Source organism: Centropristis striata, chromosome 21 (genome assembly GCF_030273125.1).
Source record: "Centropristis striata isolate RG_2023a ecotype Rhode Island chromosome 21, C.striata_1.0, whole genome shotgun sequence".
Classification (NCBI taxonomy): Eukaryota; Metazoa; Chordata; class Actinopteri; order Perciformes; family Serranidae; genus Centropristis; species Centropristis striata.
The window spans coordinates 21,398,664-21,425,547 of record NC_081537.1 but is presented as its reverse complement, the minus strand read 5'-3'; the positions used below and the strand labels follow the sequence as shown (position 1 = coordinate 21,425,547).

The window sequence follows — 26,884 nt, the reverse complement described above, 5'->3', positions numbered from 1 at the left end:
TTGTGACTAAAGTGTAAACTGAACTCTTGCGGTGCTCGAGGGGTCATCAAAGAAATGGCAGCCTCAGGCTTTTTTCTGGCAAACGTTATCAGAGCCTACATGAATGATTGCAGGGATTACACTGTCAGTGGCATGCTGCGGCGATCAAATATGTCATTCAGATGTATGTTTAAAGAGGGTAAGTGATAGCAGTGAGCAAAGGGAGGATCCTTGAAAGCAGTCTGAAGTGAGAATCGGGTCGGAGAGGTGTTGAGTGAATAGCTGAAAGAAAGAAGGAATGAGAAAAAATGGGGGCAGAGAAAGATGAAATGCTTGAAAAACATTTCCTAAAATGGTGCGCTCTAGTCAGGGGTTCTTTAAGTAAATATGAGAGAGAAAAAAAAGGCTCCTCCGTACTTTCCACTGTCGCCGGTCCCGCTAAACAAACACCCATCTGTTTCTGCTGATTGGTGCTGGTTTGGCTGAGACTACTGGGACATACTGACTCCTGTTGCCTTTTCAGACCGTAGTGTCGGCCGCCAGCCGCTACCAGTGGAGCTGCTGCAGCACACAGACAGCCGCCTTACACGTCGAAAACTACATTAGCATTTTTCCAAATGAATATATTTTGAAAGCATTTCAGAAATGCTGTGGGTAAATTCCAGCAGTTTTCACAAGGGCTGGTTTTTTTGAGTGTGGTGTGGACGGAATGGAAAAAGTCTTCAGGGAAATCTCAAAGCAAGCTGTAATTCAATTATATTATGAGTTATATTAAATTAGAGATAAATCACTTAACTTGAGTGGAGGATTGAAATGTGTACAATAGAGAGCAACTTATATACAATGTAATACAGGTCTGCTAATATTTTTGATCTCTTTATAAAGCTCCAGGCGTCATGTGACTCATTTTGTTTACACCGCCATGTTGGCAGGAAAAGTGTGAAGAGGGTCTGCATCTATTCCAAGCTGCATCTATGACACTGTTATTCCAAGGACACTGAACACTATATTTAAAAATTTAATAGATTAAACATAACACTCTTATAATGATACCCCTTTTTTTCCACAAGTAATGAAACAGCCGGAAAAAAGAATGTTCCAGATCGGCAGTATCCAAACAGCTACAACTACTGATCAACTTTTCTGACCCTGTAGAGTCTTTGAAAGCAAAAGCCTGAATGTTTATATGGATTTGTGATTAATATTAAGCTTTGGAATTGGAAAAATTGCTTTGGCGTCACTGGAAGGTAAGTGAGGGTAGTGATAGCTAACATGATTTTGTGACATTATCTTTGAGTTAACAAGAGTTAACTGCATTATCACAGTATGAATAAATCTCAAAAAGCACCACACCATAGATTAAATTATACATTTGTGATAAACAGCAGTTATCAAGCAAGTGCCCTGAAGATTTGAAATCTTTTCCCAACAGCTACCCCCCATGTTCACTCTGTATAAATACAACGGGCAAAGAAACATCTGATGGCACACAGTGCTGATTTCCTGCCAGTATGGCGGTGTTTTTATTTGTGGAATTGCATGACATTAACTACTGGAGATCTGTAAGTTTAAGGATGCTTAACAGAGCTCAAGTGTCTCAGTCCATGCAGACATATTTGAATTTGCTTAACCTACAACATTTCTAAAGGTCCATCTAGAGGTTTATACTGAAAATAGATTATTTAAAGCAGGTAAAAACAAAGCTCATGTAGAAAAAATGAAAAGAAGCAAACTAATAGCATGAAGAAAATCACTTGGTAATGTTAAACAAGATGTGCTAGCTGTGTAAGCCTAAATCATTTAATAAAAGTACATTTATGAGCTGTATCTCTCACGTCAGGGTTATTAGAGGGTTATGAATCCAGTAATGACACAATTAATCAAGTAAATTCATGACAATTAAGCATATAAAAGTTTGACGTTTTTTTATTAGTTGTTGAGTAATATTCCGTCAATTGATTAATAGACTAGGACTAAAACACATTTTCGTCAGATCGTCTTTGCAGCAAGATAAAAAATTATAATTAGCACCATTTACGGCATAAAATAATGGCCAAGGAAAATTTCCCAAGGGATACAATTTCTCTAAGATGCAGTCCGACTCAGAAAATATTACAAAGAGGTTCTCATCACAGCTCTGAATTCCGATCTGCACTTATTCCCAAAAGGACCCTCCAGCGTAACCTTTACCAACTTCCATTCCTCAGCAGTCCTTGCAGCGAGCCCCTTTATAACACAGCCAAACAAAGAGTTGGAACCACTGTGAAGAAATGCTATTGGGAGCCCACTGGGACATTATGATAAACTGCCTGTTTAAAAACATTGAGGAAGCTCGGCCCACTTTCACCTCTTCTCCTTGACTCTCATACACTGTTGAGTGAGGCGTGAATTATTTATCAGCTCTCTCATTTGGATAAAGAAGGGTCCACTTAATCCTCTCGCGGCAAAATTCAGTCAGCAGTATGTCGGGTAAGAAATGAGAACCAGGGGGTGAAATCAAATCTCCCCCCGGTCTATACTCATTATCAGGCTCTCCTCTTGCTACAATCGCCTGTAGGGACTCATTAAGATGTCTGAAGTGTTCAAGAGCTTTGTCACTCAAGAGTGTTTAAAACCATGTTAATCTACACTGAATTACTTCACCAAGACCTCCTTACACCCCAAACCAGTGTGTCAAAGGAAGTTTCAAACTATTAGAGGAGAATGATACAAAGCCATGCAGGAATGATGCTTTTAATCCGTTCCTATTTATCTTAACAGCAGTAAAACATAGACCTGCTGGATGTTGAACCTCAACCCTCAAACACATTTAGACTCCCGTGTGTGATTCCAAGCAGGAGTTTATGTGCTTGTCAGAGTGGATTTGGAGAAGTTATGTCTTACAAAAACCATATACCACATAATACCTAAATTGTTTATTTTTGACCGGAATCCAGGATGTTCATGTGGAACAGATAATTATTAAAATGTCTGTAAGTATTGCTGTTCTACTATTCTGAGCACCCAAGGCCAGCAAAACTTAAAGTGATGTTTTTAAATATAGTTAGTGTATTACCTTGAGTAGATGGCGGTCGGCATGCCCTAATTTTAGAGAAGCAGGCATGAGTACTTGCACGGAAGCTAAGCATGCGATGGGGGCAGCAGGAAAACCTATTTTAGCCACCTTGAAAAAAATCAATACCAGTTCAAATTTCCACTTTATTTAAAATGTTTTCACCACTTTACCTTGCTGCCAGACAGCCCTTTCCGACAGGGAGTTGAAGTCAGCAGCAGCATCGATGCTCTCTTGAAAGCCACCATACTCCATTGACAAAAACACTAATTATACCTTGCAGAACAAAGAATTTTCTGGTCTACTGCTGCCTCGATTGATTTGTTTGTATATGTTAATGTGTGACATTGGTGAATCAGAACTTACCCTTTCAAACACTAAAGTCACACAATAACACATGCAAACTAATCGATGGAGGCAATAGTGGAACATGTACCAAGGTACAATTCATGTTTTTGTCAATGGAGTATGGTAGCTTTAAAGAGAGCATATATACTGCCTTAGTGTCTCCACGCTCAGCTTTAATAGCAAGGTAAAGCAGTGAAATATTTTCAATATATACCGTACACTCAAAACTGATATTGATTTTTTAAAGGTGGTATTTTTTTACCACCTGTGGGTGGCTGCCCCCACCCACAGCAGCACATTGCTTAGTTTCTGCAGGTACAAACACCATTTACTGTAATAAACTGACTATAGATATGAACTCATACAACCCCACTTAAAAAAAAAAAAAAAAAACCTTTAAATTGTCAGTCACCAAAAGTGAACTGCATCGACTCCCCTGTCATGCTGATTGAATTTAAGGTCATATCGGGCCTTCTGGTTAAACTCTGAACAAATGATCTTCATGCAGAGAAACTCCCTGTATCTAAAATCAAACACAAATGGCATTTGCTGTCTGACAGAGCTCTGAATTAAAATGAGCACAGTGGGATTAAGGATGTTTGATTTCTGATCCCGGTATCAGGCACAGGACTTCATCCTGTCTTTGGTATTCTGAGACCGGAGATCAAGATGTGGCATTAATCTATAATCGGGGGCTCAGGTGTTGGGATTTGGGTTCCTCTGCTATGGGCTGAGTTCAAAGAGTGCTGAGTCTGAAAGTACATCTGTGCATTCTTTCACTCCCAGCCTCCTGCTTCAAGCCCACAGACATAATAGGAAGCTGCCTGGAAGCTCCTCAAAGACCTGCAGCTGCTTTGATCTGTCCACAAGGCCAAACTCACAAGCACACATACAGATGCACACACCCAAAACAAATTACTCACACTTTCTCATATAAAAAACAATGTACGTTTCACAAATTCAGACGTGCAGACTCACATAGCATGGACATACGCACACACAGAGGAGGCTTATTCCTTATAGTGCACCTGTTCAAATCACATCTCCCAGTCTAGTATCATTATAGCATGCTATGATATCCATAGGAACTGCTGACAAACCTGTCCACAGCTGTCTATAAGTCCGCCTTTTACTTAAGCAGGTATTAATGATCCAATGCAAAGTATACAGTCGGTTGGACTCCCTGCAGTGTTTTTATCAAAGGTGTCAGTCAGAGCGATTGGCTTTAAAGAAAGTCATGTTCTCAGCATGCTGCAACTCCTACAGCTGTGATTCTCTGAAATACAGAAGCTCATTAAAAGAAAATCTGTAGTGAATCTTTTTATATTTTTGCAGTTAAGAGTGGAGAGTCCAAGTTGTCAGGAGGAATGCTTTTTTTTCCACAGAGCTGAAAATGTTTTTAGGCATGAGGTGAAGTTTCCACGGATAACCCAATTATCTTACCATATGGTTATTTAATTTTAGCCTGGAATGAAGATTCTAGTTTAAGTATCATCTGCACTTTGAATCATCTGGTTTATAAGCGGCTATGATCACTGACCTGGTGTAGACGCCGTTCTTCCGGCAGAAAGAGTTTTTCACAGACAGCCTTCGGTTGTTGAGTTCCAGAGCGGGGAAGCGGCCTTCGTCCAGGCTCACCATGTCTCCGTGGGTCAGAGCGTTGCAGTTAGAGTTGTTACCTGCACACACGTAGAGAGACACTGTGTGACCACAGGCCAGACGGACAGCTCGGTTAGTGAATGGGGGAGTGGATGGGCAGATGAGTGAATGAAATTAGGAATTAGGAAGGATGACAGATAGAAAGATGGTTAAATATTGCTGTTCGTAATGGAAGCATCTGACACAAAAAATTAATGAGTGAATCATCGAGACGTCTCAAATCCTTGAGGGCAAGTCCAAGTAAGAAAAGTTATAATTGCATGTCTTTCAGGTCTTAATATGCTGACCATTAAAATAATATGGGATTTGGACATTTCCTTCCTGAGGATTGGGGCCAGGTAGGAAAAAAAATAATGAGAGGTGGATTTTTTCATTATGCAAAAATTATGAGTTGTTTTATTTCATCATATATGGACCCCATTTCTCAATTATGTTGGACCTAGAATATCTAACATCTGTTTTGCTATTTTAATTTCTTATTTTATTTTCTATATCATTTTTAAATTATTGTAGTATAAACTCCATTTTCCATTCTCCATTTTATATTATTTCTAATTATTGTTGTTACTAATGCCATATGATTGAGAAAATGTTGTATATGTGAATAAGATGTGAAGCATAATTAGATATACTTAAAAAATTATGAGAATAAAGTTGAAATACGATTTTGAGAAAAAAGTCGAAATGACAAGAATATAGTCAACTTTTTGTGTTTGGTAAAGTTGGAAAGATATTCACAGATTGGGTGTTCCTGTGTCAATAAGTCATCAGAGGAACATTGTTTTCTATCCGAGCAGTTACTGGAAGCTACAACCTGATTTTCATCAATGTCATAAAATGAGCGGAAAGGGTGTAGTAGTAATAAAATCCTCCTACACATAAATGAGCTATTCTTGGTAGATCTTCTTTTATGTAATTTATTTGAATGTTTTAGACATAAATTAGATATATTCAAAAAGTTGACTTTATTGTATTTCAGCTTTATTCTCATCATTTCATCTTTGTTCTCGAAGTGCATGATGAATTTTTTATGAATCAGCTTTATTTATTTTATGTCTTCATAAAAAACAAACTGAGAAATAAGGGAACTTCACTAATGAAATATCACAAGAATGTCAAAGAATAATATGAGTCTGAAGCAATAAAGTTTTTAAAGTTTCTCATAAACTACAGATATGTTCTGCAATGGAAAACTTTACAGTCTATACAGTGTATTAAATCCAGAACAGAGAATTGTTAAAGGAGATTTCCTATGGAATATAAAATCCCAAAGTCATGAGAACAAATGGCATGTGTATGGAAACCTATAGAAGTGCATGTACCAAATAATCCCTAACATGATGAATGAGTGTGCCTCTGTGTGTAAACACCGTCTGTTGATCACACATGAATGGGCAATAACACAACTATTTTGCATCGACTCCCGAGTGTCCCTCATGATTAATCAAACCGCCAGCTCTATAAACTGAGAGTGACAGACTTGCCATGCTGCTCTACAGTAGATTAATGGTTGGAGGCGCTTTGGCTTGCCCTGCTACAGGTTAAAATCACTTTCAGTCATCCCAAGACTTATGAGGGACCGCAGCGAGGCCAGGACCTCCGCGGTTGCCTCGGGGCTACTTGAGGTCAATTGGTGGTTACGCAAACACACAGAAGAAGAAAAACGGCTGGGTAGGTCCAGTGGCCCGGGCCAGATTCCTGCAGGGGAATATGGAGGCTTTGAGAGAGTCTTTGTGTTAGAGTGAGAAGGAACCTCTTGTTTTTCCTCTGTCAGTCAGAAAGATGGGCAATGACCCACGAGGACCCCCCCCCCCCCTTCCCTGCCTGGCAGCTAAACAGCTATGGCAGAAGTGCTGAGCTGAGGGAAATACCCGCTGATGTCAGAGCTGCACTGAATGGACAAGTATGCCCCCTACTCCTGCTTTCTTCTCCGCTTTCTCTCTTGCTACTCAGTCAATTATCTGAATCATTCAAAGTCAGAACATACCCCTCTGAAAAAAAGTTCAACTGTAAATCATTAAATACCCTTATAAAGTGAGTTTCTTTTATGAGAAAAAGTCATCACATTCTTCGCCCTCTGTGCCCCTTCGTTAGAGTTAGAAACTCTCCATTTAATTGTGTGCACTCACCTGATTCAGACTTCTTGGCGTACTTCTTGCTCTGCCCTCTGATAATGAGGATGAAAACCAGCAGCAGGATGAAGATGAGCCCCACCAGAGCCACCACGACCAGGAACCACCACTCCTCGTAGAAAGGCGCCACTTTTTGGGCTGGAAGAAAACACAGAAAATTGGAATTCATGCTTGTTAAAAAAACAAACAAATGGCCACGTTTTTTGTGATGACTGAACAACCTTAGGGGATTTAATTCAGTCTGAAAATGAATCTAATTCCAAGTGCGATCAAGAAATAAATTAGAGCTTACCAGATATAGAAGGAGACGGTAGACTCGGTGCTCCGTAGCCGTAGTCGTTCACTCCAATTACCCTGAAGTCGTAGCTGACCCCCTCACGCAGGATGTTCATGTAGAATGTGTGTGATGTTACTTCCTTTGGGATGTCCTTGATTAGGATATCCCATAATCCCTCATCTGTAATGAAGTTTAAGTTGTAATTTTGGGTAAATACGAGCCCGACAAGAACATTAAACTTGTAAAACATCCGAACAAAGTCAATATGTCTTTGCTAACAGGTTGTTTGTTTTGTTTGATATAAGGCTCCGGTCTGGCTGGCAGCTCCCCGGGTAATTCATAATTCCCACAAATATTACACAATCCATCAATTTCACTGCTCCCGTAAAATTTACAGCAACCAAATCTACATCATAAATAGTGGCGCGGCCATATTTCAAATGGAGCAATGTTAGATGGCTTTGGAAATCTTGCCAGAGAACATTTATTACACATCGCTGCTTGTAAACATCGGTGTAAGTTTGACTCTTTTAATGGGGTACACAAACATAAACAAGCACTGGAGTTCATTCGTCATGCTGCAGAACTTTGGGAAAAGTTAGAAAAAGCTGACGTAATTTGATTTGGAGACAAAAACAAGTCATCAAGTTATATGATACTGCAGAGAGTTATGGCCCTTGGCGTGTAGATATGAGAAGTGAAGGAGAGGGGGGTTGTGTGAGGTTGGTTTTAACCATATTTCTCATCCCCTAAGCATTAACCTACGCTTTATATCATCATCAACATGTTGCTAATCCTCCTTAAAATCGACCACTAAGTACCCCCTTCAATTTTAGTGGTGGAATGTAACTAAATACATTTGCTCAAGTACTGTACTTCGGTACAATTCTGAGGTACTTGTACTTTACTTAGTATTTCCATTTTATATAACTTTATATTCAATTTAATTTAGAGGCATATAATGTACTTTTTACTCCACTACATTTAGCTGACAGCTTTAGTTACTTTTCAGGTCAAGATTTAACATAAAAAAACATGACCAATTTAAAGCGATTAGACTTTTTTTTTTAAATTTTTAATTAAAGCCTATAAAAGTATATTAAGTAGTTGAAAATCAGCCTCTTTACAAAATTAAAATGCTTCTTACATGAATGCTTAGTTTATAATAATCCAATAATATATTTAGAACATATAAACAATCTGAGCTGGTCCATTCTGCATAACAAGTGCTTTTACTTTTGATACTACTACTACTAGTACATTCTGATACTTTTGTACTTTTATTTAAGTAAGTTTTGAATGCAGGACTTTTACTTGGAGTAATTTTACAATATGGTATTAGTACTTTTACTTAAGTAAGAGATCGGAATACTTCTTACATCATCATCATTATCATCATGGTTATTTTCAGTGTTGGAGTAGCTGTTTCCCCCCACTTCCAGTCTTTATGCTAAGCTAAGCTAACTGGCTGCTGGCTCCAGCTGCATATTGACCACACACGCTTCAAACTCTTAAAATGTAGAACTGTTCCTTTACTATATCAACGATTATGGATTATTTTATGTCCTGGAAGTCTGAACTCGGTTGTGGTCTTTGGAAAAAAAACAAAAAAACACCCAAGGTTTTTCACTTCAGCTTCGACAGAAACATACTGATTTCTTCTCTGGTAACTTTGTAAGCAAGCAATCCAGCGCCCACATGAACCCCACTTGGTAAACAGTTTTTCACAGTGTGGTATTAGTATTTTTACTTAAGTAAGGGATCTGAATACTTTTTCCACCATTGTTCAATTTTCACTCAAAAGTGGTTGAAACACATCCCTCCCTGTGAGTCACCTACCACCATCACCATCTTAACCCTGCCAGGGCCTGTCAATCACAGCTGAAACCTGATGCCAATTGTCTCAACTGCCGCGCCACGATCAATAAGCCATTAAAAATACCAGCGAGACCGACTCCAGGGCAGCAGATGTTGACACTTTACACCACTTTCCTTAATCAAAGTATCAAGGTGGCCAACATAAGGCACAGATTACAAATTCATGACTTAAGTGGTAATTGTCTGCGTCCGTATGCAGCTGAGGCACACACCTGAAGGTCTGCCCTCGATCACGTAGCGCGTGATGGGAGCACGTCCCGGATCCCCGCTGGTCCAGTGGATGGTCAGGGCCGAGCCGTAGCGTGTGATAAAGGGTTCTCCTGGGGGTCCCGGGGCTCCTGAGTGAGAATAATTAAGCGTTGGAGTGATGTATCTAAATAAAATAAAGCTTTCAAAAGTTTTCAGATGTAAACACTACCTTCTCCAGGGCCAGTGGTGATATTGGCCTCTACCTCGGGCCCGTAGATGAAAGTCTTGGCCCGGATGCGGAAGTTGTACGTGATGCCGTCGGCCAGGTCTTTGAGCTTCAACCAGAGGGTGCCGCTCCCCTTCACATCCACTGTCACTGTCTTACTGACGCCTGGGGGGGAGGGGGAGTGGAGACAGTCGGCACAGGCCACTGAGGACTCTAGACAAACAGACCACATTTAGAGCAGGACTTATAGGCCAGGCAGTGGGAGCACACTCAACACAAACATACGCAGTGATGGAATTAGTAGCGGAAAATATGTTCACATTTCAGCACTGCAGTGACATGATAACAGAGGATATATAAAGGGTTGCAATGACATTAGCCCTGGTGCAATTATTACATAATTGCAAAGTTGACCTCCATCATTTTGCACAGTTGTTTGATTCCACAATCAAATGAATTTAAAGCCAATGTGGCAACAAACAGAAAGTGAAATAGGAGCATTTAAAGTGTCTGAGCCAGGCGGCAACCTCCGGGTCTGAGCAGTGAGGCAAACCAGGAATTGCCTTAAGCTGCATTCTACCGAAAATTCCAGCAGGGATTGCTGACAGCGGCTGCAGGAGTATTTTGGTCCATTCATTTCAATACAAAATGAAAAAACTTCTCACTTGATTTATTACCTCAAAATTTTTTTTAGGACAACACTATGGTCTCAATGGTCGAAAATCTTCTTCAAGACAATATGATGTTAAAAGTTCCAATAATGCCCCCATTTAGAAGAAAATAGAAGATAAAGAATCGTATGATTTGGGAAGTGGCTACTTTTGATTGACAGGTCACTAACAAGACGAGCAGTCATAAGATGCAACAATTTCCACAACAACATGTCAATAAAGTTTCACACTGTATTTTCATTTAATGAAAGTTTATTTGAACGTTTTGTTCATTAGAAATTTCTTCTTCAGCGTTTGGTTGGACTAACAGGAGCCTCTGTTAATTTTTCTTAGGTAAGTAACATGTTTATGTTTTTTGCGAGCCAAAACTAACATCCCAGTTAATGCTACAGTTAATGCTAACATGAATTAGCAGCAACTCCACAGTCCAAATATGGTTTGCTCCCAGTTTTTGGAAACAAAATGGCGACGAGTGAAACACTGAACTCAATGCCTCAAACGGGCAGTCCACAAACCAATGGGTGACGTCATGGTCACTATGTCCATTATTTATATGGTCTATGGTCTGAGAAAATGGTTTCAATTTCATGAAAAAAAGAAAAAAAAGGCTTAGCTGTCTGGATCTTACTGCTGCTGGGCAGGTTTTTCTGTTTCAGCTCATATGAGACTGTACTTGTAGCTTACAAAGCAAGATGATGACAGAGAGCTGCCGATAACAGGCGTCTTGATTTATAGCGGAGAGTCTCCCCTATGGGTGCAGCAGTGTGTTTGACAGCTCCGGGGAAAGTTATGCTGCAGTTGTCACCTCTATCCAGCTCTTCTGATTAGATAAGTTGGAAAAAAAATGTTGGGATGGAAACGTGGAGTTTTGGAAGTAGCGTGGATGCTTTCAGGAATAGTGAGTTTGCGATCGTGCGAGAGAGAAACGGGTGGTGGTGGTGCTCAGGGCGTTCAGGTGTTGGCAGTCAGAGCAGAGAGGAAATTAATATTAAAGTTGTCAAGTGGTAGTAAATGTGCACTGTAGCCCCGAAGTAAGCATTAACTTTGGCCCTGCAGGCAAAACAAAGTCTCCCCCGTGCCTCCGGACCTCAATCTGGAGGCTGAAGCAGGAACGTTTAACTCAGGCTTTGTGTTTCCCTGCTGCATAATAACTTTTAAAAATAAGATCTAAGAATAAGATCCACCCTTCTTCTACATTTATTAACCATCTTGAACCATGTTTCCATTATAGGTCGACCTATGCAAGTTATTTAAAATAAATGTATGTTGCAGCAGAGCAAGGGGATACATATTGTTTCAGCAAACTATTTAGAGATTAATTGACATCATTAGCCTCATTTTAATGAGCATGTATTGACACTAACTAAATGGATTTAGGTTTAGTTGCAAACACAAACACAACAGCATAGTGTGGCATAAAATCAACAGAAATAGACGAAGAAATCATTAATTGCATGATAATTAATCAAGTAAATTCATGATTGTGAAAGCCCAAAATGACAAAAGCTGTTAAGGTCAAGATGATGAGCTTATAGCCTAAGAAAAAAAATGCACACCACAAGATTTTGAGCAGGTTGGGGGTAAATTTGTCAAATTCTACACAAGCTTATAAATAATCGTTATAGATCTTGTAGTGTGCATAAAGCTTTAATAGAAGCCAGCAGCTGTTTTGAGCAGAGGAAAGTGTAAGAATGAGAGCTCACCATCGACTGGCGTGCAGGGTTCATAGACCAGACGGTAGCCCTCAATTATGCCATTAGGGAAGGTGGGCTCGCCCCAGGACACGTTGACCGAGGTGGTGGTCAGCTCGCTGAAGTGGATGAAGCTGGGAGCGCTGGGGGCTGCAAAATACAGAGGTCAGAGGTTAAAAGATGCATGGGAATTAGTCAATAAATTAAGTATGCGTGCGGGACTTCGGAGGTGCCAAATCTTTAGACATATGGCGGAAAATATGTGAGCATATGTGTGTGGGCGGCCATGCAAACTCAAATATGTCTGTCTGTGAGAGAGAGCCTGCAATAAAGTTTAGATGCAACTAAAAATAACCATGTGTCAAAAGGTCAGTATCGTGTGATCAATGTGAATTAGCTAACATAATAGTTGTGAATACTTTCTATAAGTACTTTATTATAAGTCTATATATTAAGTCCCAGTGAAACTAAAATGGGCAGGCTGAGAGAGAACTGCTGACTCCACACACACACACACACACACACACACACACACACACACACACACACAAGGGAGGGATGAATAAATTAGACTTCAGCTAAATATGTTTTGGAAATGAAAAGAACATTTTTGCATTGATATCTAAACACACATCTCTCCTACTCTCTGTGTTTCTCTGTTAGCTACGACCCGACACAAATGTTAAAGTCTGATTTTAGACTCCCAAATAAAAAGTCTCCTTTTATAGATTCATCTTTTGTAAAAGCTCCTGATTGCAGAATGAGTTGTTTAGAAATTGGACAGGATTAGAAAAGACAGGATTTCAATTATGGAAAATACTCCTGACACGAATTTTTTGGCATATAATAAAAGATAAATTAGCAATTAACATAAAGACACAGGATGGATTAAAAATAGGAATTTTATTTTCTGTTGACTGGGTTTTTAAAGCTGCACAGAACAGGTTTGGACAGATTTCCACCGAGGACATTAAGACGTTTTAAGTAGTGAAACGAACAATTTTGTTGGTCTACTTAACCTCCTGTAAATGATAACTATTATTACTGACTTTATATTTTTACGTGCAGCTGTAAAAAGTTGCCCCCTAAAGGCAAACAACATAACAGCTGTGGAAATATTAACATCTGCATCACCTAGAGGTGCTATATATGGAGTTGTTTCTTTTTTTAAAGCTGCAGCTTTTGGAGATTTTCTTATTGCATATCCACAGCAACAACAACAGCAGTTCTGAAAAAGCTGTTGCTGCTGCTGTGTAACTGAAGCCGAGGCTGCTTTCAGCGCTCTGCAGTGAGTGTGTCCTTGTTCAGCAGCTGACCTGCTTTGATTAGGTCAACACTACATTTTTGATAACCTGCATATGGGTCAAAAGGCTTCACATCACTTAAAAAACACTATCTGACCCAGGTCATACTAATTCACATCTACAACGACAATTCTCAGCCCGGAGGCCCCGATCGCAGCTGACAGAGCCTGTGACACCACCGTGCTCCAAACACAGCCTGCCCTGTTGTCTTTAAACTTGTCTCGCAGAAGTTGAGACGCTTGTGAAAGACAAAGCCCCTTTGTCTTGTGAAAAGACGGGATAACTATCTCCACAGTGCTGCTCCCTCCTCCCCGCTTTCAGCTTGTCATCTGCTTCCTTCTCTCACGACAGCGACCCATGAGACAAGACAAGCGTGCTCGTCTTCTTCCTCTCTTTACTGGGCTGAGTTGCAATATTAAAAATGCACCAACGTTCACGCGGGAGTTTAGAAAAGAAGGAAAGAGAAGAAGGAGAAGGGGCAGGTGGGGGCGGTTTGTCGGTGATGTTGTGTACACATAGCGTGCCTGTAGACAGAAAAACTTGCCCAAAGCGTTTTCATACCGTCTACTTTTCAGACAAAACAGGAGATTCAGCAAATGAGTTCAGAGTGGGTTTGCTGATTAGGAACTTATGCTCAGTGTGTGGTTCCGCTAACATCGTTTGGCATGCTGACAGCAACGATTAGCATCATCTTCACATCAAATTCTTTCCTCATGGTTGACTCATCCACTTTGAGAAAACACTCAGGGTTCTCCAAACTAACATCAGCACCACCGGCAGCGCATAAATATGACAAATGAACGAACATGGCTCTAATTTATCTGCTTTAGTCATGTCATCCCGTTACCTCATTTGTCTTCGGCTTGTCTTATTTTCCTCAGTACCTCTCCATCATGTGTTCATTCATTACAGTCAGAAATATTTGTTTTACTGTATTGCTTGATTGCAGTAGTTCTGACTGTCGCACTCTTTCACAGCCAATAAATAATTTGCATTTTTATTGGTTAGATTTACCCGCTTGCTGAGTGCGTCCCCTGGTCGGCGGGCTGCGGGGTCCGTCCCCAGCTGCGTTGAAGGGGGCCACGCTGATCATATAGGTGGTGTAACCAGTCAGGTTCTTCAGCTTCACCCCTCCTTCTGGCATGAACAGAGTGCGCAGCCTCTCCGTCTCATTCTTACGCTGGAACTCCCAAAAGTAAACCTACATGGAATAAAAAAAGTCATGGATAAATATTAATGCTTGTCTACAGATGCTGTTCAGGGAATACAGCTTCTTCTGCTTCTATAAAACTCAGTCCCATTTCAATCTCCCTGAAGGGAAAGCAGTTTCATTTTATCTGCTGTAAATGTTTTCTTGAGCAACAGACTAAACCTTTTATTGAGAGCGCCTCTGGAGAACAGTGTTACCTAAAAGTGTAAAAACTGTGCGTTTAATGGTGATTAACATCAAATGCATGCAGTCTCTTGTGAACCACAAACATCTGAATGTTTATCCAACTATCTAATTGTGAAGCTGTAGATGTCTGTCTGTATGTATGTGTGTGTGTGTCCTTCACATAGCTCAAGGACCATTCATCTGATCTCCTTCACACTTTGTGGGTGTACTGCTGAGGTCCCAGGGACGTGCAGTGTTGAATTTGGTTCAAATTGGATACTCAATATTATACACACATTCATTATTAATAAAGTTTGAATAAACAAGAAAACAGCACTCTGAGCAGCAGCGGGGGCGGACTGAGTAATCTTGCCTTGCTCTTCACCATTTCTCTAACTGTGAATGTTGGTATTGCCGATATTAAAATATTTGAAGAAGTAGTCAAAACTTTTTTTCTGAATATAACTACCATATATTATAAGTCAAACTGTTAGTACTGCACAGTAAAAGTCAAGCATTCAACTTTTTACTTGTGAGCTTTTAAATTCTAACATTATTCATCTATTTGAACTAATGGTAGCTAAATTACACAATTGTAAGGAATCCTATTATTATTTTTTAAGGGGAAAATGTGCAATGCGTGTTATGTTGCTTTGACGATATTTGTGCTCCTGATGTAGTTTAGTATAATTTTTTTCTTCTCTCCACTTTTTTCTTTTCCTTTTTCTCTTTCGGATAAACATTGTGCTGCTGAACTCTTAAGACACTGTTTAGATGATGCTGCCTTTTTGAATTGTCTATGCTGTTAATTTAGAATATTTTCTTCTTTTTATGTATGTTTATTTGTTTCTGCTGAAAAAAATAATAATGCTAATAAAAACTTTGGTTCATCATATCAAATCATCATATCTTAATTGTTATATTTTGTGAGTAAAATCTGCAGTAAACACAATTTTTTTTAGGTAAATGTAGAAATACAAGTAGAAATACTAACCAGCTAACGAGCTGCATATTTTTAGGTGCTTTGGAGGCTTTTGCAAGTTTCTTTGGCTAGTCAATATTTTTCTTATCTTTGCATTGCAATAAATCTCTAGCTGTTTGGGGTCTTTTAATTAGGGATGCCCCATGGTGAAGACTGCCCCTGGCGTTTTTTCCCCCCTGAATCAGAGTATATCTCACTTTTTTTCTGAGGTCATGATGCTGCTACTTCAGTGTGTGATGCAACTATGTCATGGCAGGTGTATTGCTCGGGACCCAAAGAAGCAAAGTTTGAAGTTGTTTCTATGAGTGAAGGTTCCTGAGAAAGCTGCGATGTGAATCTGACCTTGTAGCCCTGGATGTCTCCATTCTGTGCATCCACAGGAGGAGGGTCCCACGTCACGTCCAGCTGGGTGGCTGTTGCAGACTGAATGGCCACATTCTGGGGCGGGGCTGTAGGCACTGTCGAAGGCCACAACACAAATTAAATATACAAGACAAGCACTCTGCAAAAAAGCCAACTTGTATTTTTTGGCCTAAAACAGTGATTTAAGTTGGTAAAACTTGGAAATATAAATTTTTGACATTTAGGGCAATAATGTAAGTTAGCACAACAAAGGAAGCCAGTTGTCCGCTCAAAAACAAGTTTGTGAGTTGTTGTTACTTATATCTTTAAGTTGGGGTTCACAACAAGGGACAATAGTTCTGCTAACTCTTATTTCTTTTTTGTGAAATGCGGAAAAGCGGTGAAATTCATTAGCGAAAGCTAGCGGCTAACTGACGCTAGCCGTGCTGCATGTTACAGTAGACATTAGCGTATCAATGCTAACTAAAATTGTGGTCGCAACATTAGCTGACATTTCATAGCGCCGTTACAATCGTGCCAATTCAGCACATTGCAGAAGTTAGCAGAAGTAAGGATTACAAGTTATTACAATGTAAAATTATAAGTTAGTACAATTTACAGTTGAGTTGACAAAAATCTGAATTCAGAGTTGAGCAAACTCAAAAACAAAACTTAAAATATTTAGTTTAATTGTCCAACTTAAAATTTTATCGAAGTGTGTTGCCTTGAAATTTTGAGTTCACCCAACTTTTATTTTTTTGCAGTGCACATTTTTCTGCATTATAAGTGATTGTTTTGTTCTATACCTACTGTCATGGAAAACATTTTTAGACCACCCTTTTTTTCTTTAATTTATTGTTCATTTTAATGCCTGGTACAACTAAAGGTACATTTGTTTGGACAAATGATATGACATGTGATTGAATGAATGACAAATGATAACAACAAAAATAGCTCATAAGAGTTTAATTTAAGAGCTCATATCTAGACATGTTCCATGGTTTTCCTGATGATAACCAAAGTAATTATCAAGAAACCCATGGAAAATGGCTGAAAGTGACTGTAACCTTCAGCAGAAAAGCTTTGGGGTTTAAAAAAAAAACAAACACCTGAAATCTTCTAAAGGAGATAACTTCAACACAGGTTGTGTGCTGTATAGACAAGCCAAATCCGGTTGCTTCGAGGGTGGTCAGATCATTTTGCACTTGAGAATGTGTTGATGAAATGACAGGAAGTGTTCATACCTGCTTCTCCCACAAACACCTCCTGTGGCGGGCTGGTTGGCCCTTCGCCCACAGCGTTGTATACACTCATGCGTATCTCATAGCGTTTGTGTTTACTCAGCTCTGCGGGAGAAGAAAACAACCAAGGATAAAAAGTTAGGAATCACATGTAACACCAAAATGTGAATTCCTGAACTTCCTTTCAGCCAATTCCATCCTCCCTCCAGGTGCCTCAAACAATTAATAAAAATGTCTGCGGTGCAATAATAAGGATGAAATCTCTCACTGGTGTCCTACTCATCCTCACAACACTGCCACTGGGAATTGAACACTGATTTTCTGCAGCAAATAATCACAAGGGTGCAGCAGAAATATGCGGCCATCTGCTTTTGTAGCGCTTATCCAAATAAGCTGACATGTGCAAAGCAAGGAATATGTTGGACTATGCGAGCTTGTGTACTCAGTGTCCAAGAATTTCTGTAGACGGAGCTTCTATTGGCGAGTGTTTGTAGCAATGCAGTGCGAATATAAGCAGCCAAATGTTCATTTGCTTGCCACTGCTTTGCAGCAGGGCACTTGAAACATATGTTGTGATAGCTTTTTTTAAACTTTATTTAGGGATTGAATCAGTGAGAACCCATGTGTTTCAGTGTGTTTTTGAAACAGAGATATAACAAAACTTACTGTCCAACTCATGCTGGGTCATGGTTGAATCACTCAGATTCTGGATGCTATAGGGGGCTGTGGGGAAGAAGAGATAAAATGAGAGGGAGGTAGTGGAGCGACAATAAGCTTAGTGTCCAAAGTCTAATATTTTCCTTGTTTAGAATCGTTTCACTATTGTCATAAAACCCCACAATCACAGTGATCATACCTCTGAGTGAGTCCCAGAATGACTCAATGGCAGTAAAATTATAGGCTAAGTTACGAAGAGCAGTTGAAACAGAGCGGCTCCTGAGTAAACCTAATAATAGCTTGCAGCTGATAGCTACTGATCACAAGATGAAATGTTTTGCTGTGAAGTGTCAGGACCAGCGGGGAGATCTTGTGAGCAGAATGGGACTGTGTGAAAGTTTTCCTCTGATGGAAATAATGGTGCTGCTGACACATAAAGACTGCGCAGGAATAATCAACCATGACGGAGTCTTATAATTGTGTGAAATTGGTACTGGAGTAGAGGAGAAAAATAACACTTTTTCCCCTCCAAAGTATGATTGCTGAATGAATTTTGATGTGCAGCGTCTATCCTTGGTTAATTTGTCTGTATTCATAACGGAGCATTTTAACCATCTGAACCCCAACAAGCCGTTTCAGGGCATTTATTGCACTTTTTACATTTTATATTCACAGTGCAATATTTAAGTCCTGCATCTCTTTGGAAACAGCACAGTCATAGCTAGAAGTGGGGACAACTCAAAAATGTCTTCTGAGCAGTATAACCCAGTAATAATGACATAAATCATAAAAAAAATGCAAGAAAAGTTCTCTGATAAATTATTTATTTTAAATTTGAATGAAATGGAATTCATATATTGCTATACCAAGTGCAAATATTGGAAAAATAAAATTGGCTCTCCACAGGCTGTACATATTGAACTATTTGCATCTTAACAGCCTCTACTTGCAACCTCTCCTGTCCTCTCCTCTCTGATCTGTGTAAACAGCCAGCATTTCTGTCTCATTTTCAGTGAATATTTGTCACATGACCGTATGTCGCAGCAAAATCAATCATGACTTCACAGTTTGGCTGAAGAGCGCAGAATTTAATGTTTTTAACAGGATCTTGTTATTCCAAACAGTATATTTTTGGCAATGTTTTAAATTAGATAGTTAGCGATTTTGACACAATTTTAAGCTTCGTTTTGGTCACTTTTCAAACAGAAACTTTCATAAACTATGATATGTTTAAATGTTGTACTGCAAAATGTATTTGTGTAAGGAACCAACAGTGTAGGTAGTAAAATAAAAGAGTTTCTCATGTTTCACCATTGAGTTCACCCCAGGCGGACACACTGTTGATGTTATGAAGGGAGTAACTGCGGAGACGATCATACAGCAGCTCACGATATCGAATCCGAAAGCCCAATAAGATTCCATTTATCTTCTCCTCAGAGGGGGGCTGTGAGGGAAAAGATGGGTAGTTAAGGTCTAATGTTGCACATCTCTGCAGAACTGAGCTCCAGTAATAGCTTATCATACTGCATATGACCTACTTTTCAGTTTTAATGCAGTCATATAAATTACTAATTTCACCTTAATAGGCATTTTACTTGTATGTTTCTTTAGTGTAAAATTCCACTTCATCACCATGTGCTTTGTCTCAGCTCAACTTACCATCATTGAAGAGATTTACAGTAATTGAACAAAGACAAAAAAACGAAAGAACCTCCCCTCAGACTGAGCTTATTCACAGGTGAGTCACACGGAGAAATCCCCCATGGTTGGAGATGAGAGAGCAGGGCTGGAGGGGAGAAGCAAACAAGTACCTCTCTATCCTTATAAACTCTACAAGTGTTCTCCATAAAAGTAAAATTGTGGCTCGGAGCCTCCTGTTTTTCTCTTTATGACCTGTTAATTCAGGTGTGAGTGTGGGAGAGGGTGTTTTTTGTTTCGACACACACAGAATAGATGGTGTGTGTGAAAGTGTGGAGTCTGTAAGTATAGACCTGATCTGTGCACTGCCGTGGTCTCTCATTAGAGGCCACTTTCTTAGACTTTCATGGTTTTTGTAAACAATGAAACGTGAAAAAAAAGGTTACGCCGTCTCATCTTACCTGCCAGCGGATCAGCACGGACGTCGTTGTGTGCGGCGTGACGGAGAGAATGGTGGGTGCTTCGTCGGGCGCTGAGGCAATAAAAGTGAGAAAAATGGGCTAAATTGACCTGAAAATGTGCACGATTCGAGGTGCTAAATCCATCCATGTGCAGTGGCATTCATGGGGCATAAACACACAATAGCTAAAACAGAACAATCATTGACAGATGAGTCAGAAACAGCACTTGGAAAGAGAACGTTTCTTTAGTTGGTTAAAGCACTACGGGGCAGACTTTGCCAAGGTTTTAATGTCCTCTTGTCTCATGGTAACTGCAGATGGTGCACATGACATCACCTGCTGCCTTTGCCAGTAGCGTCTGAATCACAATAGACTCATTCATGCAGACTTTTAACTCCTTTCACAGTGATACAGAAGTGTATTGTGGTTATTCTTTATATATGTGCCTAGTACATGTGCTTAAAGTACATTTGAATTATAGCCATATTGAACATACAGTACATTCCAGAAGCTTTTAAAACAAATAATTTGACATTTTGGGATGTATGCTTATTCATTGTTTTGTGCAGGACCACAGGTGCATCTCAATAAATTAGAATATCATAGAAAACTCAATTCCCAGTAGTTCAAGTCAAATAGCCCAAACCAAGTATTGAGTCATTTAGATGGACATACTTTTCAGAGGCCAATATTTCCATATTAAAAATAGTTTTTTAAAATTGTTCTTTTGTAATATTACATTTTTTTGAGACACTGAATTTTAGGTTTTCATTAAATGTAAGCCATCATCATTATAATTAGAAGAAATTAAATAAATTAAGACATGAAATGTTTCATTCTGTGTGTAATGGATCTATATAATGTGTTATTTCCACTTTTTGAATTGAATTATTGACATAAATAAACTTTTCTATGATATTCTAGTTTATTGAGATCCACCTGTATTTCTTGCACAGTGACTTTCATAAAGTCTTGTCCACACTGTAAGGTTACTAGTTAACCAATGGAGAGTCACCCACCAAAAATAATCCTGTCTATAATAGAACCACAACAATACACTTGAACAGAAAATAGAGTTTTCTTTGTTAGGCGTCACAAATGAAGCAACATTTTTTGTGCCAAAAAAGGGCTGGTTCTAACTCTTGTAGGACTTGTTTTCACATAAATATGTCAAAATCTTGAGGAACAGAGGCATCACAATGTGCTACTGAGTGATAGTTTCGCCTTTGCAGCCAGGTAGCCTTCTGTTAACAGCTCCTTTTCAGGCTTCTGATTGGCCAGCATCCTCTTTTTCTTTGTGTGAATGGCCAACATGGCGTTAGGGTCAGGGTTATATCACTGTCTGTTGGTTTGGCTCTTGACAGCACAGCAGTTGTCTCGTTACGAAGGCCATTAAAGCATATACAGTACTGTGCAAAAGTTCATAGGCAGGCGTGATAAAATGTTGTAAAATAAGAATGCTTTCAAGGATAGAAATGTTAATAGTTTATTTTTCTCAATTAACAAAATGCAAGTTAGTGAAGAGAAGAAAAATCTAAATCAAATCAATATTTGGTTTGACCATCCTTTGCCTTCAAACAAGCGTAAATTCTTCTAGGCATTTTTTGACACCTGCCTAAGACTTTTGCACAGTACTGTATATTTTTCAAGTAAATGATAAACTATTCATTTAGGATCAAGCTCAATTTCTCATCAGATAATTACAGTGTGGATCTCTTACCGTCCTGCAGAGTCGTGATCGCTTCGCTCTCCTCGCTGTACTCGCTGTCTCCTATATCATTGGTAGCTTTGACTCTGAACTGGTAGGATGTGAAGGGCTTCAGCCTTAGTGATGGAAGCACAGGAAAGCACATCAATCTTGATGATAATCTATTGCACTGGATCTTTGACCTTTTAAGTCACAGATAGCAGAAGAGAAATGTAGTCTCACTCTGGGATCTACAAGTTTTCGGACAAAAACTTCAACCAAACTGAGATCTTAGTGCTGATTGCTGAATTCCTAACACCCTTAATGCGTTTGACTAGTTTAAACCATTCTTTATGTTCTAAAGCCGACTATAATATCCTGCTCTCTTTAACGACACTGTTGAATTGCCAACTATACAACAGCCGGGGGAATATTTAAGTGAATGCAGCAGTGGGGACTGAGAAGATAAAGTGTTGTTTCATTTAGTATTATCTTGCACATCTACAGAGAGCAAACTGAAGAAAAACAATTGTTGTTACAAAGGCGATGAAATGTTCTAGATAAAATCCGCTGCTTGAAGTTAGAAAGTACACTCTACCTAGACACTACATAGGAGGTGGCCTCATGGTTAACAGAGGCAGAGTGGACAGTCCAGTTGTTCTCAGGAAGCTCTCGGAGCTGCACCGTGTAGTACCGCACAGGGGACAGGCCGTCACTGCCGGGCTCCCATGAAAGCAAGACCTGGCGAGCCTGAACGTCTTTCTGAGGAACCATTGGACGGCTGGTGGGCTGAGGACGAGCTGGAAGAAAGAACACACAGACAGATGGTCTAAATGAGGGAAAGAGACATTGTTAACAGAGAGGTTGGAGGAGAGAAATTGAATTTAAACGGTAGAGAGGGATCAAAGGATTGGGGGAATGGAGGTGAAATTGATGTTGGGCAGAGAAATACAAGGAAGGACGGAGAAATGATAAAAAACAGTTTCTGCTTGCTCACATTTGCATGGGTTATGTTGCACAAACAAGGGAAAAGTGTGATTTGGATGAATGAAAAGTAGCTGAGAAATGAAAGTTGCAGAGTAAACAATCCGCAACATGCCTTGAGGGAAGCAGATGGACTGATTCGTTCTCACAACTGCATCAGAGTGCTTCCGATAAACACCCACAGGGCACAAACACTCTTTGGAAAACACATCTGCTGACTGGACTGTTAACTGGGAATGAACTGAGTGCAAAGAAGACTCAGTACAGCTCCCTACAAGTTGTGTCATTACTGAGATCACACACCTGTGCCTGCTCTCAGAATTATGCATACAACTGTTAATGTGTTCCCTCGTTTGTTAGCATTACACTTCAAAACACCACTTTGCAAAACACCATTAAAATATTCTTTCATGTGCCGATTCAGATTATGGTTGTATAATCATCTGCCACATTTCTGGCAATAAAAAATACACCCAAGCACCAACATCAGGCTCTGAAAAATGAAGCCAATTAGAAAGTGCCTTAAACCTGCATTCTTTCAGATGGTCAGCAGGTGGCGCCTCCACTGGATGCAATAAGAAGTCTGATTGTATAATAAGTGTTTATGAGAAAATGGAACGAAAAGTTGGCACTATTGACACTGTGTACAGTTAAAAAGCTGTTTTTGGGTCCTTGTTTTTAGTCCTAATTTTTATATTACGGTCACCAAAAAATGTTTCCAGCAATCTGTTGTAATTAAAGACACTCGTAGTAGTCAGCTGTTCATTTTGGCATTTTGTTGTAAGCCTGTTTTTTGCATGCCAAACCTAGCATTTCAATTATTACTACAGTTAACTGTTAGCTAGACTGGCCCTGCTGGGCTGGTAACCTGTGTAACCTCTTCAGCTCCACCCTTTTATCTAAATATGGTCACTTGACGTCCTCCAACCAGGTCACCCCCTGCCCAACCTGCTGCCCTCTGGGAGGAGGTACAGAAGCTTGAAATGCAGAACTAGCAGGATGAAAATCAGCTTCTTTCCCTGGGCTGCCAGAAAGCTCAACACCCACATGGGATAGTAAAAAAGCAGGATACAAAAACTGCATTCTAAATGCCCATTTGTGCAATAAAACTGATATGTGCAATACAATTAATACGTGCAACACATTATCTACCTCATCTATACCATTTGTAGTATTTTAAGTGGTAATTTATCTGTTTTTATATTTATTAAAGACATCACATGTCCTTGTTTTAGCTCAGTGTTCTACCATATTTTTTTACTCATAATGTTTGTTTTGTTGTTATGATTGCTTTAACTATGCACCCTAAGCAGCGGCACTCCCAATTTCGTTGTATAATTGACTCTAAAATGACAAAAAAGGCTATTTGATTTGATTTTGATTTGATTTCTTGTGCAAAAAAGCCAAGACTGTGATGGTGAAAATACCAAACTGGAGGCTTCAAAATGACACGTTATGGTGGCTACATGCACTGTTTTCATACAGCCTTACACCACACATTAAGTAAGTTATGAGTACCTCTTTTCTCTGTGGTGACCACCAGCGCCTCGGCGGCCTCGCCCCAGCCCTTCCTTGTCTGCGCTTTGATGCGGAACACGTAGACGGACTCCGGCTTGAGGCTGGTCACTGTGTACTGGCGAGTGCTGGGGATCAGCACGTCCACTGTAGGTGTGGTGCTGGTGGAGGAGTTGAGGTGGTATGTGATCTGGTAGGCTAGAGAGAAGTTGGAGACAAGAAGAAGTTATCAGAGGTGTCATAAGGAGCTCAATGGTGAAGTAAAACTATGATGAAAGCATTTGAAGTTGGGTAAGCAAATTATCGCATTCTGTTTTATTTACATTTTATACGTTTTTATCAGCTTTTTTGGATTCTGGGTTGTAACAAATAGAGGTAAAAACAAACTGTGCAACAAGCAGCTTCTGAAATGATTCCACTTAGATGTACTCCTGCATGCTGCTGTGAGGGGCTGACACACTGTACCATTTAAAATAAATTATCTGACAGATGTATAATGAATCAAACACTTGCAAGGAAATCCCCAATTAACTGACAAGAGAATCCAACTCCCCTTACAGCCGGAAAATAACAAGATTTGATATTAAGATTACAAAAGAATGTTGAAAAGACATCAGAAGGAACTACACCTCTGGGCCTGACACTACATTAAATCATAATAAAGATCTGTTTGCAGTAGTTTCCAGGTCACCTACTAACACTAAGGTAAAAGATACAGGCATTTAAAGTAGATTTTCTAACAAAATGTTACTTTTTAAAACAGAAAAAGGATCTTGCATTTTACTTACCAAGAATAATGCCATTGGGTTGCGAGGGGGACTGCCAAATCAGCCGGACTGAGGTGGTCCGCACTTCAGGAAACAGGATACCCACTGGAGGTCCTGGAACTGTAGGAAAGAGACATTGTATATAATGAAAACTTGAACTTAATACCTTAACAACTCAGAAGATTCCATACTTAAAATTAGTGATCAAGATCAAATTCTTAGCAAGTTAACCAACTTCTTACACTACTTTCTGATTATTGTTGGACCAAAAGTCATATCCCGTTATATTTAGGCTGAACATCAATATACGACATATATATCCCAATATTTTTATCGCAAAGTGAGAGCAAATGTTCAGTCAAAGTCAAAGCCAAATATGACATGTCACAAGTGAACATAAATACTGTATAAGAACAGGAGTACCTTTTTAAAACAAATCAAAGCACCATAAAGTGCTCATTTAAATAAAAAATATCTTAAATAAGCCTATAATATAGGCTAGCCAATGAAATTAAATAGAAAATAAATCTTTTTTCTGAAATAAATATATTTATATGAGAAGATATTATTATATTGAGATATTTTTTACATATCGATCTATCGCACAGCCCTACTCACAGAATGATGGAAGAAGCACAACTATTGTCTGACTCCAAGTACAACCACTTGAATCCTTTGTCCCTACCATCATCCAAGGTCCTCTCCAGGATTGGTGGAGAACTGGGTCGTCCATCTCCAATCCGGGTAAAAGCCAGAACCTGGATCTCATAGAGCACATACTTTCCCAGGCCGGTCAGCTGGACACTGTGTGTGGCGTTCCCCTCCACTGTCCAGAAGTGGACAGCACTGTCAGAGTCCTTCTCCTTGTACACCACCTGATCCAGTGAGGAGACAGCAGATGAAGACAAGTTGGGGGGGAAAAAAGGGAATTTGCAAACAAAGTAAGAGAAATTGCCTCATATACTGTCACCCCGCCGCTTTGTATACTCCCTGAAAATAGCTGTTATTGCTTAAAAAGTAATTAGAGGTTGTTGACTGCTCAGTAAATAAAGCACAAACAGACCTTGTAGCCCAGAATGAGACCATTCCTGTCTGCCTCGGGAACTTCAAACCAGCGCACCAGGATGCTGCTGGAGGTGGTGGCGAAGGCTGACACGTTGGTAGGTCCACAGGAGGGGACTGGGAAACAAAGAGAAACATTACGCCTCAATACTTTATTGTTTGCCATTTATTCTGAAAAATCAAATTGTCATGCTCCCTATGTGTGCGTGTATTTACTGTGCGAGTGTAGGTGTTGCACTTTGAGCAATCGGCTATGGTTATATCATGTGTGCTTGTGTTTGCACAAAGCCTCTGATATCCTGGTATACCCTCCAGGCCTGCTGGAAAAGAAAAAAAGACTCAAGAATAGGCCCTTTTCTCTTCCTTGGCACTCATCCCTGGACATAATGCGCTGATTCCTAAGAATTTGCTGGAGTGAGTGGAAAAAGCAGCGCAGGAATTCCACATTTGAGTCCATGTGTTCTCAATTTCCTCAGACCCCTTCCTTCACTCGTTCCATTCCTGACTAGCCAGCGTCTGCTGAGCCGTATGAAAGCCGACTCATGGAGGGAGAAGAGGTGTTTTTTGCTTCAATATGGGGCTGCTAAAAAGACTCTTTCTGAGCATTTGAGTTGCTGACACATACAGTCATGGAAAAAAATATTAGACCATTGTTGTCTTCAAAGGCGTGTTAATTTTAATGCCTGGTACAACTAAAGGTACATTTGCTTGGACAAATATAATGATAACAACAAATTACCAAAATCATAATGAAGAAAACCATGGAA

The 26,884-nt window shown here is 39.7% G+C and overlaps 1 protein-coding gene across 1 annotated transcript in view; it reads right to left on the bottom strand.

The window, feature by feature from the left end:
- The window catches only part of sdk2b (sidekick cell adhesion molecule 2b), a 327,715-nt gene that overhangs the window by 9,659 nt on the left and 291,172 nt on the right, over nt 1-26,884 (bottom strand). Inside the window, exons 26-43 of the mRNA XM_059324690.1 lie at nt 26,119-26,234; nt 25,741-25,930; nt 25,077-25,175; nt 24,292-24,486; nt 22,388-22,589; nt 21,823-21,926; nt 20,103-20,173; nt 19,315-19,447; nt 18,013-18,069; nt 17,350-17,451; nt 16,106-16,221; nt 14,421-14,607; nt 12,115-12,252; nt 9,744-9,905; nt 9,538-9,663; nt 7,463-7,627; nt 7,168-7,308; nt 4,920-5,058 (exon numbers count right to left, since the gene is read on the bottom strand). Coding sequence (XP_059180673.1) covers nt 4,920-5,058; nt 7,168-7,308; nt 7,463-7,627; nt 9,538-9,663; nt 9,744-9,905; nt 12,115-12,252; nt 14,421-14,607; nt 16,106-16,221; nt 17,350-17,451; nt 18,013-18,069; nt 19,315-19,447; nt 20,103-20,173; nt 21,823-21,926; nt 22,388-22,589; nt 24,292-24,486; nt 25,077-25,175; nt 25,741-25,930; nt 26,119-26,234 — 2,443 coding nt within the window. The remainder of the gene's footprint in view (nt 1-4,919; nt 5,059-7,167; nt 7,309-7,462; nt 7,628-9,537; nt 9,664-9,743; nt 9,906-12,114; nt 12,253-14,420; nt 14,608-16,105; nt 16,222-17,349; nt 17,452-18,012; nt 18,070-19,314; nt 19,448-20,102; nt 20,174-21,822; nt 21,927-22,387; nt 22,590-24,291; nt 24,487-25,076; nt 25,176-25,740; nt 25,931-26,118; nt 26,235-26,884) is intronic.